The 14,800-nt window shown below is 43.7% G+C and overlaps 1 protein-coding gene across 3 annotated transcripts in view; it reads right to left on the minus strand.

Annotated features, from left to right (window-relative positions):
* Window positions 1-14,800, minus strand: part of LOC134337222 (nuclear factor 1) — a 501,291-nt gene that overhangs the window by 69,689 nt on the left and 416,802 nt on the right. For all 3 annotated transcript variants that reach the window (XM_063032051.1, XM_063032050.1, XM_063032052.1), the window contains one exon: window positions 1,157-1,242. In XM_063032051.1, the coding sequence (XP_062888121.1) occupies window positions 1,157-1,242 (86 nt within the window). The remainder of the gene's footprint in view (window positions 1-1,156; window positions 1,243-14,800) is intronic.

Below are 14,800 nucleotides of genomic sequence, written 5' to 3' on the forward strand. Positions count from 1 at the left end.
ACTCTCACCAATTTTTACAGATGCACCATGGGAAACATTCTACCCGGATGCATCATGGCTTGGTATGGCAACTGCTCTGTGTATCCTGGACACAGCTCAGTACGTCACAGAAACCAGTCTCCCCTCCAAAGACTCTGTCTACACTACCCGCTGCCTTGAGAAAGCAGCCTAGACAATCCAAGACCCCTTGTCCCACCCCAGACATTCTCTCTTCTCCACCCTTTCACCGGGTAGAAGATACAAACGCTTGGAATATGGAGGAATTTAAGGTGGGGGGGGGGTTATATGGGAGGCAGGGTTTAAGAGTCGGCACAACATTGTGGGCCGAAGGGCCTGTACTGTGCTGTACTGTTCTATGTTCTATGAAACAAGTACCACCAGGCTCAAGGACAGCTTCTATCCCACTGTTATCAGACAATTGAATGGACTTATTGCACAATACAGATGAACCCTTGACCTCACAATCTCCCTCATTATGATTCTTGCACCCTTTTTTGTTTACCTTCACCGAACTTTCCCTGTAACTGTAAAACTATATTCCTCGTTCCTTTGTTGTTTTTCACTTGTACTATCTCGATGTACTTCAACATTGTTCAAGATTCAACATTGTTTAATCTTAATGTTTTCAGTACACAAGAACAAGGAAAATGAAATAATTGTAACTCCAGATCTGAAGCAGCACAAAAAAACACAAGATAAATAATACAGTACAATAATTAGAAAAACACAATAAATATAAATATGTAAGGTAACTTATATACAGAGATTGATTATATGTCCATAAAGTGATGCTATACATTGGGTGACTCTGACAGATGGCGAGGTGGGGGTATGGAGGGGTGGGTTAATGGGTGGAGGTGTTGATCATCCTTACTGCTTGGGGAAAGTGACTGTTTTTGAGTCTGGCAGTCCTGGTGTGGATGCTATGTAGCTTCCCCCCTGGTGGGAGTGGGACAAACAGTCCATGAGCAGGGTGAGTGGGATCCTTCAGGATGTTCTGGCCCTTTTCCAGCACCTTTCTGTATATATGTCCTCATTACAAAATGACAGGTATGACTGGAATGCAACACGTTTCTCACTGCACCTCAGTAGGTGTGACAATAACAAACCAATTACCAAAACCAAAGGACAAATGAAACAAGACCTGCTACAATACCTGTGGCTGATAAAGGCTACCAGGATCTCTTGGTCCTATTCCCACAAAGGATCGGTTAGCTGGGGGGGTGCCAGGTGTCGTATACGCTGAAATGAAATGGCATTGTTATTAGCAGTGGACACACACCACATTATATCTCAACTATATTTTCATTGAGTCAAAAGAATAACTGACACTCAATATTGAAATCTTACAAGTTGCCACTGAAGAATTGAGACATTGTATGTCAAGTCACCAGCATCATGGACATCTTCAAAAGGTGATGCCTCAAAAAGGAAGCATTCAGCATCGAGGACCCCTGTCACCCAGGACATGCCCTCTTCTCATTGCTACCATCAACGAGGAGGTACAGGACACTGAAGACACACATTCAGTGTTTCAGGAACAGATTCTTCCCCTCTGCCATTGGATTTCTGAATGGACACTGAACTCATGAACTCCACCTCACTGTTTTTTCTTTTTTTGATAATTTTTGTAGTACTTATTATCTATCTATCTATCTATATTTACACACACACACACACACACAGTGCCTATAAAAAGTATTCACCCCCTCCCTTGGAAGTTTTCATCTTTTATTGTTTTACGACATTGAGTCACAGTGGATTTAATTTTGGTTTTTTGACACTGATCAACAGAAAAAGACTCTTTTGCGTCAAAGTGAAAACAGATCTCTACAAAGTGATTTAAAATTAATTACAAATTTAATTGTGAGAGTAGAACTGCCTCAGTGCAGCAACAGCTTTTCCAAGTTACAAACTCTGCCGCACGTTTCCTGAACTCTGCCGAGGCCATTTCCAAACCCAGCTGCAAACGGAGGAGGGTTGGGTATGGAACTAGCAACTCCATCCTGTAAAAACCGAGAGGTGCAGAAACAGCAGCCGAAGTTCCAAAGACTTCAGTTCTATGGAAGGAAATCTATGGCCAAAATCACATCATTACATGAAAAATGAGCAATTTTCCTCAGAAAAATGTAGAAAGTTATTTCTTTAGTATCATTTCAAAAAGGAGGTAAAATAACCACTGTTCTCATAAGTCAGTATTAAATTGAAGGAAGGAAGCAAATAAACTGGGAGACAAGGGGAAACTATTAATATACTCATCAAGGCCTGGGAAATTTGGTTAAAATGTTCATGTCTGCGATGTTGTTATTTCCTACTGCTCTAGGCTTGAAATCCTGCAGATCTTATCGACAAGAAAGCTGATGTTTGGTACCCCACTGGGGTTCAAAGCAAAGGCTATTTATTTGTTTGGCCGTATTTATAGAAAATGGCTTTTTTATTTCAAAGAAGTTTCATGTGCTGAAATATAAACTTGGTTACTATTGTTTTGTTTGGGTTTCAAGCAGCAGACACAATGAGTTTGCACTGCACAACATTATGGATGATGTTCCGTAAAAGAGGCATGGCTGATTTAGATAAGATTTACCTTGCGCTTCAGACTGAAAAAAGTAAGGTTCTTGCAGGACTATTATATACACTTGGGAAATACATACAAAATGCTGTAGGCACTCAGCAGGAAAGATACTGACATGGATAGAGGAATGGCTGACAGATAGGATAGAGCGAGAGGGAATAAAGGGCGCCTTCTCTAGTTGGCTGCCGGTGACTAGTGCTGTTCCTCAGGGGTCAGTATTGGGATCACTACTTTTCACATTATTTGTCAATGATTTAGATAATGGAATTGATGGCTTTGTGCAAAGTTTGTGGATGTTACTAAGATCAGTGGAGGGGTAGGTAGAGCTGAGGAAGCAATGCAATTGCAGCAGGACTTAGACAAATTGGAAGAATGGGCAAAAAAGTGGCAGATAGAATACAGTGTTGGGAAATGTATGATCATGCATTTTGGTAAAAGGAACAATAGTGCAGACTATTATCTAAGTGGGGAAAAAAATTCAAACACCAGAGGTGCAAAGGGACTTAAGAGTCCTTGTGCAAGACTCCCTGAAGGTAAATTTACAGGGTGACAGGGGGAATGTCGACTCAGACCATGAGAGGCCTGCGTCGGGCATTTTCATGCCTTACAAGGTGCAGATTGGAAGTCTGTGTGGGGCGCCACTCCTCGTACAGACTGTGTGGCTAAGTGCCTTGCTGAAGGGCACAAAAACGCTGCCACAGCTGAGGCTTGAACTAGCAACCTTGAGGTAACCAGATGAACGCCTTAACCACTTGGCCATGTGCCAAGTTGACAGGTTGAGTCTGTGGTAAAGAAGGCAATTTCAATGTTGGCATTTATTTCAAGGGGAATGGAATATAAAAGCAAAGAGATAATGCTGAGGCTTCATAAAACACTACCCAGGCCAACAGTTTTGAGCCCTATATCTCAGAAAGGATGTGTTGTCATTGGAGAGAGTCCAGAGGAGGTTCACGAGGATGATTCCGGAATGAAGGAGGTTAACATATGAGGAGGGTTTGGCAGCTTTGGGCCTGTACTCACTGGAATTTAGAAGAATGTGTTGGGATCTTATTGAAACCTACTGAATGTTGAAAGGACTCGATAGGGTGGATGTAGAGAGGATGTTCCTTTGGGTTGGGCTACCCAGAACTACAAGGCACAACCTCAAAATTGAGGGGTGACCTTTTAGACAGAAATAAGGAGGAACCTTTTTAGCCAGGGAGTAGTGAGTCTGTGGAACGCTCTGCCACAGACTGTGGTGAAGGCCAAGTCCATGGGTATATTTAAAGCGGAAGTTGATAGTTTCCTGATTAGTCAGGGTATCAAAGGATATGGCGAGAAGGCAGATGTATGGGGTTGAGTGGGATTAGGGATCAGCCATGATGAAATAACGGAGCAAATTCGATGGGCTTAATTGCCTAATTCTGCTTGTATGTCTTATGGTCAGGCAGCATCTATGGTATGGAATAAACAACTGGTGTTTCAGGCTGAGACCCTTCATCAGGACCAACACACACAAAATACTGGAGGAACTCAGTATTATGGTCAGGCAGCATCTACGGAGGGGAATAAACAGTTGATGTTTCAGGCCATGTCCCTTCATCAGTAACAGCAATATGTTTCTGCCACTATTCAACAAGTTCAGTGATATGTAGCCAACACTAGCACCTGCTTAATAAATGATATACAGAAATGACAACTGCAAAGGAGATAAATTAGATCCAGCTGTAGCTTACAATGAAATAATTCATGGTATGTTAAATAAATCACTAGTACATCTTAATCAAACACTTCTCATTAAACCTTTCAAGGTTTGCTGGCTCTTGGAGATGATAATTTGCAACACATACCGTATCTGCATTTTACACAACTGTTACTGCTTGAGAAGGAGCTGGAGCTTTCAACATTGAACCAGGAGTTCCAGTCCCTCACATTGTACCTCCCCTTTCAAAGTTCAAGTTTAATTGTCATCCAACCATACACACGAATACAGCCAAACGGAACAGTGTTCCTCCAGTGGCCGAGGTGCAAAACACAGTACCAACAGTCACACACAGCACACATATCACATATAATTACGACAGCAGAAAGGCACAGTTACAGAAAAAAGTACTTCAAAAATAAACTATTTTTATTACTTTTAATGGGGCGTGACTGCAGCATAACGGTTAGCGCAGCGCTGTTACATTCTGAGGTGCTCTGGAGTTCGGAGTGAAATTCTGATGCCGTTCCGTGTGGAGTCTCTGTATGCCCACCCCCTGGAATGTGTGTGCTTGCTCTGGTGCTCTAGTCCCCTCCTACAGTCCAAAGATGTACCAGGTAGGGTAATTGGTCATTGTAAATTGTCCCGTGATTAGGTTAGGGTTGATCAAGGTTGTGAGATGGCTGGGGCAATTCCAGGCTGTATCACTAAATAAAATAAAATAATATAGCCCAAGTCCCTGAGTGTCATGGCCTGCGGAAAGCTGATTTTTAGTTCATTGAAGAAACAATTTCCCTTATTGCAAACGGGGAAGCACAAGAATAAACATAAGTTACTGCAGATGCTGGAATCTAGAGTTAAAGAGAAGCTGTTGATAGAACACTACACGTTAGGCTGCAAAGCTGTGGTCGATGCTTCGGGTTGTCGTCCTGTATCATCATCGTCCCTCTGTCTCCATAGATGCTAACTGAACCGTTGAGTTCTCCGATAACCTGTTGGATGCCGAATGTTACATACAATCAGTGGCCACTTTACTGGGTACCTTCTTTACCTAATAATGTGGCCACTGAGTTTATGCTCATGGTCTTCTGCTGCTGTACTTTAAGGTTCGATGTGTTGCATGTTCAGAGGTACCCTTTTGCACATCACTCCTGTAAAGTGTGGTTATTTGAGTTACTGTCGCTTGAACCAGTCTGGCCATTCTCCTCTGACCTCTCATTAAGAGGCATTTTCACCCACAGAACTGCGGATCACTGGATTTTAATTTTGTTTTTCACACCGTTGTTTTTAAACTCTAGAGAATATTGCGTGTGAAAATCCCAGGGGATCAGCAGGTTATGAGAAACTCAAACCACCCTGTCTGGCACCAACAATCATTCCACAGTCAAAGTCACTTAGATCATATTTCTTCCTCATCTTGATGTTTGGTCTGAACAACAACTAAACCTCTTGACCATGTCTGCATGCTTTTATGCATTGAGTTGCTGCCACATGACTGGCTGATTAGAAAATTAAGTTAATGAGCGGGAGTACAGGTGTACCTAATAAAGTGGCCAGGAGTGTAGATTTACACTTTATTCTGCTTTGTTATTGTTTTTCTTTGTTCTATCTGCCCAGACTTGATGACCTAAGTTATAGGGAAAGGTTGAATGGGTTAGGATTTTATTCCCTAAAGTGTAGAAGATCGAGGGGAGATTTGACAGAGGTTTACAAAATTATGAGACATATAGATAGGGAAAATGCAAGCAAGCTTTTTTCCACTGAGGTTGGGTGTGACGAGAACCAGAATTCATTGGTGAAGGGTAAAAGGTGAAATATTTAAGGGGACCACGAGGGGAACTTCTGCATTCAGAGGGAATGTGGAACGAGCTGGTAGTGGAAGTGTTGTTTTCAACATTGAAGAGAAGTTTGGATAAGCACATGGATAGGAGGGGTTTGGAGGGTTAGGGTCCAAGTGCAGATTGATGAAGTAGGCAGAATAACAGGTCATTATGGATTTGATGGGCCAAAGAGCCTGCTTCTACACTCTAGTGCTTGATGACGATGAGTCTACCTCAATGCACTGTCATCTGTAGGAACACAGTCATTGTACTTAAGTATTTACTTAGAGATACAGCACGGAACAGGCTCTTCCGGCCCTTTGTGCCGCAACCAATTTAATCCTAGCCTAATCATAGAACAGTTTAGAATGACCAATCAACCTATTTACCGGTGCATCGTTGGACTGCAAGAGAAGGTTTTGACAACAATAAAACAATTCAAATTCCAGTTCCAATTCAGGGTATTTGTCTTTGCTTCATCCGAGTTATAGAAATTCAACACAGAGTATGCCCAAGACACAGATGGATAAATCGGCTCAGGATCTGCTGGGAGTTGATTAAGCCTGTGGCAGTAAGCCAGCTCATGCAGTTACGTGGGAGTTTCACCACACTTCTGGCAGAGATAAGGAGCTGGAGCTGAAGCATCTTGAGGAAAATTCCTGGCCAGCATCTTCTCTGACATGTGCCAACTCATTATCTTCTCCTTGGGAGTAGCTGGACCAGCTCAGCGGCTTGGTGAAGGTCAGCACGTGTCCTCATCAAGGAGTGAATGAACCACAGATTGCAGAAACAGGGCAATATGCTGCACTAAATCCACATTAAGCACCCACTGGTATGAATCCTGTGCTAATCCTGTTTCATTCTCCCCATGTGTCCCACCAACCTCCCTCCCAGATTCCACTACCCACCTACACAGTAAGGGCAACTTACAGCTTCCAGTTAATCTACAGAGGAGCATGGTGTACACAGGGCCCTGAGCAGTGTCAGTGATTCCCCCTGTCTGTCCCACAATCACTTTGCATCAGGCAGCAGGTACCGTAGCATCAGGACAAGAACTTTAGGATGGGAAACAGCTTCATCCCCCAGGCTGCGAGACGACTGAACTCCCTGCCAGGTCTCATCAAGTATGAACCGCCTGTAGTGTTATACTGCTTACTTTTTAACTTGTGTCGTAAGTGCACCTTATTATTTGTTAATTTATTTGTGGTGCTATTACTTTATGTGTGTGAGTTATATGTACTGTGTTGAGACCCTAGGTCTAGAGGAGCTTGGTCTCCTTTAGCAGTATGCATGTGTACGGCTGAATGCCTATAAATCTGAACTTGAACTTTATCCACGTGTCTTTGGGATGTGGGAGGAAAGTGGAAGATTCAGATGGTCACGGGGCAAACGTGCAAACTCCACGCAAGTAACACTGGAAGCCCGGATTGAATCTGCTGCCCGACCTGCTGAGTTCCTCCAGCATTTTGAGTGTGCAGCTCTGAGTCACTGGAGCTGTGAGACAGTGGCTGTACGGGTCTCCTGCCCAGGACGCAGGGAGGGCTGTGTTTGTTTTGGCATCTCGGTGGGCCCAGTGCTAAGCTTAGCTCCACACATCCTTCATTTTGTATGATTGATTGAGGAGCTGCCTGAAGGTCAGATTGAAGAAACTGATCCTTCAGTTCTGAGAACTTCAAGTCTAAAAGCACCCACACTTGTAGGATCCCGTCAATAGAAGTCACTGCCATGGCCTCTTGTTCCACCCCTGCTCTCCCACCACCTACTCATCCACCACAGTGGTTAAGCAATCCCAGAGTTATCGTTTCATTTCCAGATGGTCATGTTTTACATGTAGAAAAAGGATCCCTGACTAACCGGGGAATAAGAGCAGAAGACCGTAAGGCATAGCAGCAGAATTAGGCCATTCGGCCCATCGAGCCTGCTCTACCATTCAATCATGGCAGATTTATCACCCCCTCAGCCCTATCCTCCTGCTTTCTCCCCATAACCTTTGATGGCCTGATTAATCAAGTACCTATCAGCCTCCGATTTCAATACACCCCCTGACTTGGCCTCCATAAACAATGAGTTCCACAGATTCACTGGCCCCCAGCTAACACCAGCTGTGAGAGAGGGATTCAACTCCTGCTGCTGCCTGTAAGGAGTATGTACATTTCTCTCTGTGACCGCATGGGTTTTCTCCGGGTGCTCTGGTTTCCTCCCATATTCCAGAGAGTTACAGTTTGGGTTAGTGAGTTGTGGGTATGCTCTGTTGGCACTGGAAGCATGTCGACACTTGCAGGCTGCCCAGCACAATCCTCACTGATTTGATTTGACATAAATGACACACTTCACTGTATGTTTTGATGTACAAGTGACAAATAAAGCTAATCTTTAACCCTTGGCTCTATTCTAAACCTGCTCTAGAAGCTAAGTGAGTGTAACTCTGCAGTCAGAACCGAAAATGCTGGAAATACTCAACAGATCAGGCACCATCTATTGGAGGAGGAACAGTGAATGTTTCAGGTCAAAGACCTTTCATCCAAACTGGGAAAGAAAGAAATGAAGTCACAAAGAAGTTGGGGTTGGGATGTATAGGAGAAAGGGAATACTTTTGATAGGATGTGGTCAAAGTTCAAAGTAAATTTGTTATCAAAGTATATATATGTCACCAGATACAACCGTGAGATTAATTTTCTTGTTGCTGTTGTAATAAACCGTTTATGCGTTAAATATTGTTTCTTTTTAACAAACGAATTTGCCACTGCAGGGAAATAAGTGTATAGTGTGCATAGTGAGACTAAGTCCTCTTTCGCCTCTTTATCCGTCCACATGTTTATGGAGTTACGGACTACAGATGTCCCATAAATAAACCAGCAGATAATAATGAATTATTCACATCAATCGCCATCCAGGCAAATATTCCTCTTTCCAGATGATTACCACCTCCATTTATAAGACTTACAAAGTAAATTATTGAATATGCTGAACTTGAGTCTTTAAGCAAAAGTATTTACCCAGAATTGCGGCCAAATTGAGAAATGTATAAATCTTTAACCACACACTGAAGGCACATTAAATTTAGAACAATTTTAATGAGTCTACTCAAATGCTTGGATCCCAGGATGTGAATCTCAGATGTCTCTGCCAAAGTACAACTTTGTTTGAAATTGTGTTTATTATTTATTTATAATACTTAAAATAGAAAAGTTAGTTTGATCCTTACTGTACATATTCATCATGGAATTTCTTTCCATATGTTATTGAATGCTCCTAGAATAAAAAGTCTTGTTTTTCATTTATGGCACAATCCCACTAATTGCCAGGAAAATTGCTTTAGGGATGGTGACTCACTGGTAGACATTGGCCAGGATACCTTGTTCTTCATCAGCGTTCTTGCTGCTACCATCAAGAAGGAGATATTGTTTACCCAATCCATCACAGGTAAAGCCCCCTCCACCATTCAGCAAATTTTCAAGGAATGCTTCCTTAGGAAAGCAGCATTCACTACCCAGATCACGTTCTCTTCTCACTGCTGCCAGCAGGCAGGAGGTACGGGAGCCGCAGGACCCACACCACCAGAATCAGGAACTGTTATTACCCTTCAACCATCAGGCTCCTGAACCAGCACGGATATCTTCACTCCTCCAGCACTGAACTGATTCTACAACCCATTGACTCACTCTCAAAGACTCTACAACTCATGTTCTCAGTATTATTTATTTATTTGTTTGTTTGTTTATTATTATCATTATTTTTTTTTGTATTTGCAGTTTGTCTTCTATTGCACATTGCTTGTTTGTTAGTCCTTGTTTGAGTGTGTTTCTTTGTATTTACGGTGAATGCCCTCAAGAAAATGAATCTCAGGGATGTATATGGTAATATATACATACTTCGATAATGAATTTACATTGAACAGCCTCCAAGATGGCCTGGGCAGCACAGTAGCGTAGTGATTAGCACAACGCTTTACAGCACCAGAGTGAGCTGGGTTCAGTCCCTGCTGCTGCCTGTACGTTCTCCCCGTAACCGCACGGGTTCCTACCCATGCTCTGGTTTCCTCTCACAATCCAAATACGTACCGGTTGGTCGGTTAATTGGTCATTGTAAATTGTCCTGTGATTAGACGAGGATTAAATCGGAGGATTTTTGGGTGGCGTGGCTTGACGGCTGGAAGGGCCTATTCCATACTGTATCTCAGTAAATAAATAAATACAATAAAAGACCAACTAAGCAGGCAGACAGAGAATAAGAAGAGAAACGGGCAAGTATGAGTGTTGCACTTTGGGAGGGCAGATGCAAAGGGAAAGTGCACAGTTGGTGGCAGAACCCTCAAAGGCATCAATGAGAGAGGTTCAGCTTCAGATCTATTTATTGTGAAATGTGTCCTTAATGTTAATGATCAACACAACCTCAGGATGTATCGGGAGCAGCCACAAGCGTGGCCACACATTCTGGTGCCAGCACAGCATGTCTGCTTCCTTCAGCAGAACAACAACAGCAAAGCAAGCCCGTTCCTCCCTCCCACCCACATGTACTTGGGCTAGAACTAGAATTAAAAGTGATCTCTTTGGAATATACAAAATTCTTGTGGCTTGACAGGGTAAACATGGAGCTGGTGTTATGCATGGCTGGAGTGTCTAGAACCAGCATCAAAGAGGTCAGACATTCGGGAGAAAGTGGAGAATGTTCACTGTGGTTAGTAAGTCGCTAGAATTCTCTGCCCAGTAGGGCTGTGGAGGCACTGTCTAGCTTCAAGACTGATACCAATTAAATATTAATGGAATACTAGGGATCTGTGTCCGCAGCTCCTTGAGAGGGGCCACATAAGTAGGCAGAATGGTAAAGAAGGGATATGTTAGCTCACCTTCACTGGTTACGGCATTGAGTCTAAGAGTAAGGAAGTTGTGTTGAAGCTGTAGAAAATGTTGGTTAGGCCACACTTGGAATATCATGTGCAGTTCTGTTCACACCATTACAAGAAAGATGTGGAGGCTTTGGAAAGGGTGCCAAGGAGGTTTGCCAAGATGCTGCCTGGATTCAAGGAGTTTGAGCAAAGAGGAGAGGTGAGACAAAGTTGGGTTGGTTTCTCTGGAGCGCCGCAGGCTGGGGTGAGACCGGATAGAAGATTATAAAATTATGAGACATGCGGATAGGAGATAAAATCAGAATCTTTTATGCAGAGTAGAACTGTTTAGTACTAGAGGACCTGCACTTAAGGTGAGGGGGGAAAATTTAAAGGAACTGCGTGGGCAATTTCTTTTACACAGGGAGTGATAAATGTCTGGGATGGGCTGTCAGAGATAGGGAAGGAAGCAAATACAGTGGTGTTGAGAAGGTTGTATGGTAGACACATGGATATACAGGGAATGGAGGGATATGGATATTGCAATTCCATAAATCTCTGGTTAGACCACACTTGGAATATTGTGTTCAGTTCTGGTCACCTCATTATAGCAAGGATGTGGAAGCTTTAGAGAGGGTGCAGAAGATAGTCACCTGGATGCTGGCTGGATTAGAGAGCATGTCTTATAAGGATAGTTTGAACGAGCTAGACCTTTTCTGTTTTGAGTGAAGGAGGATGACAGGTGATGACAGAGGTGTACAAGATGATAGAGGTATTGATCAAATAGATAGCCAGAAACTTTTTCCCAGGATGGAAATGGCTAATAGGAGGGGGCCAAATTTTAAGGTGATTGGAGAAAAGTACATGGGGGATGTCAGAGGTCGTTTTCTTACACAGAGAGTGGTGGGTGTGTGGAACACGCTGCTACGGTTGGTGGTGGAGGTAGATCTATTTAAAAGGCTCCTAAATTCGCACATGGACAATAGAAAAATGGAAAGCTATGGGGGAGAGAAGCGTTAGATTTTTGTGAGAGTAGGTCAACTGTTGGCACAACATTGTGGGACGAAGGGCCTGTACAGTGCTACAGTGTTCTACGGTGTATGAACCAGGTATAGGCAGAAAAGATTAAGTTTAATTTGGTATTGTGTTTAGCTCAGATATGGCCGGGTGAATGGCCTGTTTCTATGTTGTACTGACCTACGTCCCATAAAATAGACCAGATTTCAGCATCCACAGTCTCGTGTCTCCAGTGGCCTTGGTGTGTTTTGTATGAGGTGTCCGTACTAGAGGCACAGATCTTTCTGCATTCTGTACCCAAGTCTCTGCACGGGACAGACTCACCATCAGCTCCTGCCCGGGTGGAATTTTATTATCTTGGAGAACTAAGTTATGCTTTGGCGAATTTCTGTGCTTTATTTTCATTTTCGTGATGCACTCACAAACTTTAAATGCTCAACAACAGAAACAATGTTCGCTTCCTGCTTGTTCAATGCCAGCAGATTTCAGTCTCCCACACTTGCAGATGGTTGTAGGCAGAGATGACACACCTGCACTGCTCGGCTCAACTGAACACCAGCCCATAGATGGAGACCTGCGACACTTACACTGGGATCAGAGAGTCACAGAGCACCAAAGCACAGGAACAGGCCCTTCAGCCCATCACATCTGTACTGAACTATTACTCTGCCTTGTCTCATCGATCTGCACCTGGACCACAGACCGTAAGATATTGGAGCAGATTTCGGCTGTTTGGTCCATTTCCCTCTCAGCCCCAATCTTCTGCCTTCTTCCCACATCCTTTCATGTCCTAATCAAGAACTTATCAACCTCTGTCTTAAATATACCCAACAACTTGGGCTCCACAGCTGCATATGGCAATGAATTCCATAGATTCACCACTCTCTAGATAAAGAAATTCCACCTTATTTCTGTTCTAAAAGGACGTCTCTCTGTTCTGAGGCTGTGTCTTCTGGTCTTGGACTCCCCATCCTAGGAATCAGCCTCTCCACATCCACCCCATCAAGGCCCTCCAACATTCAATAGGTCCCCCTTCATTCTTCCGAATTCCAGTGAGTCAAGGCCTAGAGCCTTCAACCACTCCTCATATGACAAGCCTTTCAATCCCAGCATCATTTGTGTAAATCTCCTTTGAACATTCTCCAGTGTCAGCATATCCTTTCTAAGATGAGGAGAGGGCCTCCATCGGTCAGAGTTGACCGTGGATATTGTGTCCTAGCTGTCTAGATACGCGAGCCTAGGCAATACGATATGGAGAGCAAGCTGTTGTCCATGTAGCAAGCTCCCCCTCTCTACACATCTGATGAGCCCAGAGGAACGGCAGAGACCGATACAGTTTGGTATCAGCAGCATCGCAGGAGTTGCCAGTCAGTTTTGAATTCAATGTAGGACTGTCTTAAGGACTTCAGCTCCGGATTTTTCCCTCAGGGTTTACTCCCGAACCCTTCCCCATGAGTGGGTGTAGCTGCAAGGCAGCAGAGGTTTGAGATCAGAGTTTTCCTTCTCCGAGATGAGCTGCCAACCACGGCTGACAGGCTCCATCTACCTGAAGCGACTGGTTTTAAGGAGGCAGTAACCTGCCTTTGCCCCTTCTTCTGTCAGCAGAAACAGTTCCGCCAATCTTCGTAACTAAGCCACCTGTGAAGGCCAGGAGCTGGACGTGATTGTCAGAGGCTATTTGTGCTGCACGCCACTGGGAGCATTCAATAGGTAGTGGGAGCTTGTCCCCAGCTATAACAACCTCAAGGAACTGAAGGGCACAATTGTCTGCAGCTCTACATTCTGTATTTTCTAAGCTAAGAGGCCCAAAACTGCTTACAATACTCCAAATGTTTATAAAGCCTCAACATTCCACCTTTACTTCTGGGAGGAGTTCAGCCCTCCCAGAACTGCCTGAACAACCTCCAGCAGGTTGGAACTGCCATGGGCAGCTCTCCTCTGCTCACTTCAGTGGAACTGAAAGGCTTCAAAAGATAAAGTGTTGGTATTTTAGACAGAATGTAGAGCTGCAGAGGAATGCGCCCTTCAGTGCACAATGTTTTGTCAAACCAATTAGACTCTAACTAAACTAATCCCTCTGCCTACACAAAAAAATGAGGACTTGTCTCTGTAGTGAAGGGGGCTGAAAGGCGACTTGATGGAGGTGTAGAAGATGATAAGTGTGAGCAGCCGGAGGGGACCTGATGGGCAAGTCTTTTTATACACATGTACTGATTGCCAGAGAAGGTGACAGAATCAGCTACACACACTACATTTAAGAGGCATTTGGACAGATAGTGGAATGGGGACGACACAGAATATTCCCAATGCAAGCCAAGGATTAGTGTAGATCACACTAAAGACCTCGATAACGTGGATGTGGAGAGGGTATTTCCTTTGGTAAGGGAGCCTAGGCCTCAGAAAGAGAGATTTCCATCTAGAACGGAGATGAGGAGGAATTTTTTTAGCCAGAGAGTGGTGGATCTGTGGAATTCATTGCAACAGGCAGCTGTGCAGGCCAAGTCATTGGGTATATTTAAGGCAGAGATTGATAGATTCTTGATAAGTCAGGGCTTGAAGGGATACGGGGAAAAGGCAGGAGATGAGCTGACGGTTTGGCCATGATGAAATGGCAGAGCAGACTCGATGGGCCAAATAGCCTAATTCTGCTCCTACATATTATGGTCTATAGTCTTAGATCACGGGTGCCCACTCTGGCATCCATGGACCCTTAAATTAATAGCAGAGGTTTACGGCATAAAAACACTGGAAACCCCTGGTGTAGATGGACAAACTGTCAAAGTAAAGACAGTGGGCTGAAAGTTGTTACTCTGCTAAATGACTATGGTTTAGAAAAGAAAGTATTTAAAGCTGGTATCAATTCCTAATTCTTACTGGAGGTCACT

The sequence above is a fragment of the Mobula hypostoma genome, chromosome 24 (genome assembly GCF_963921235.1).
Source record: "Mobula hypostoma chromosome 24, sMobHyp1.1, whole genome shotgun sequence".
NCBI lineage: Eukaryota > Metazoa > Chordata > Chondrichthyes > Myliobatiformes > Myliobatidae > Mobula > Mobula hypostoma.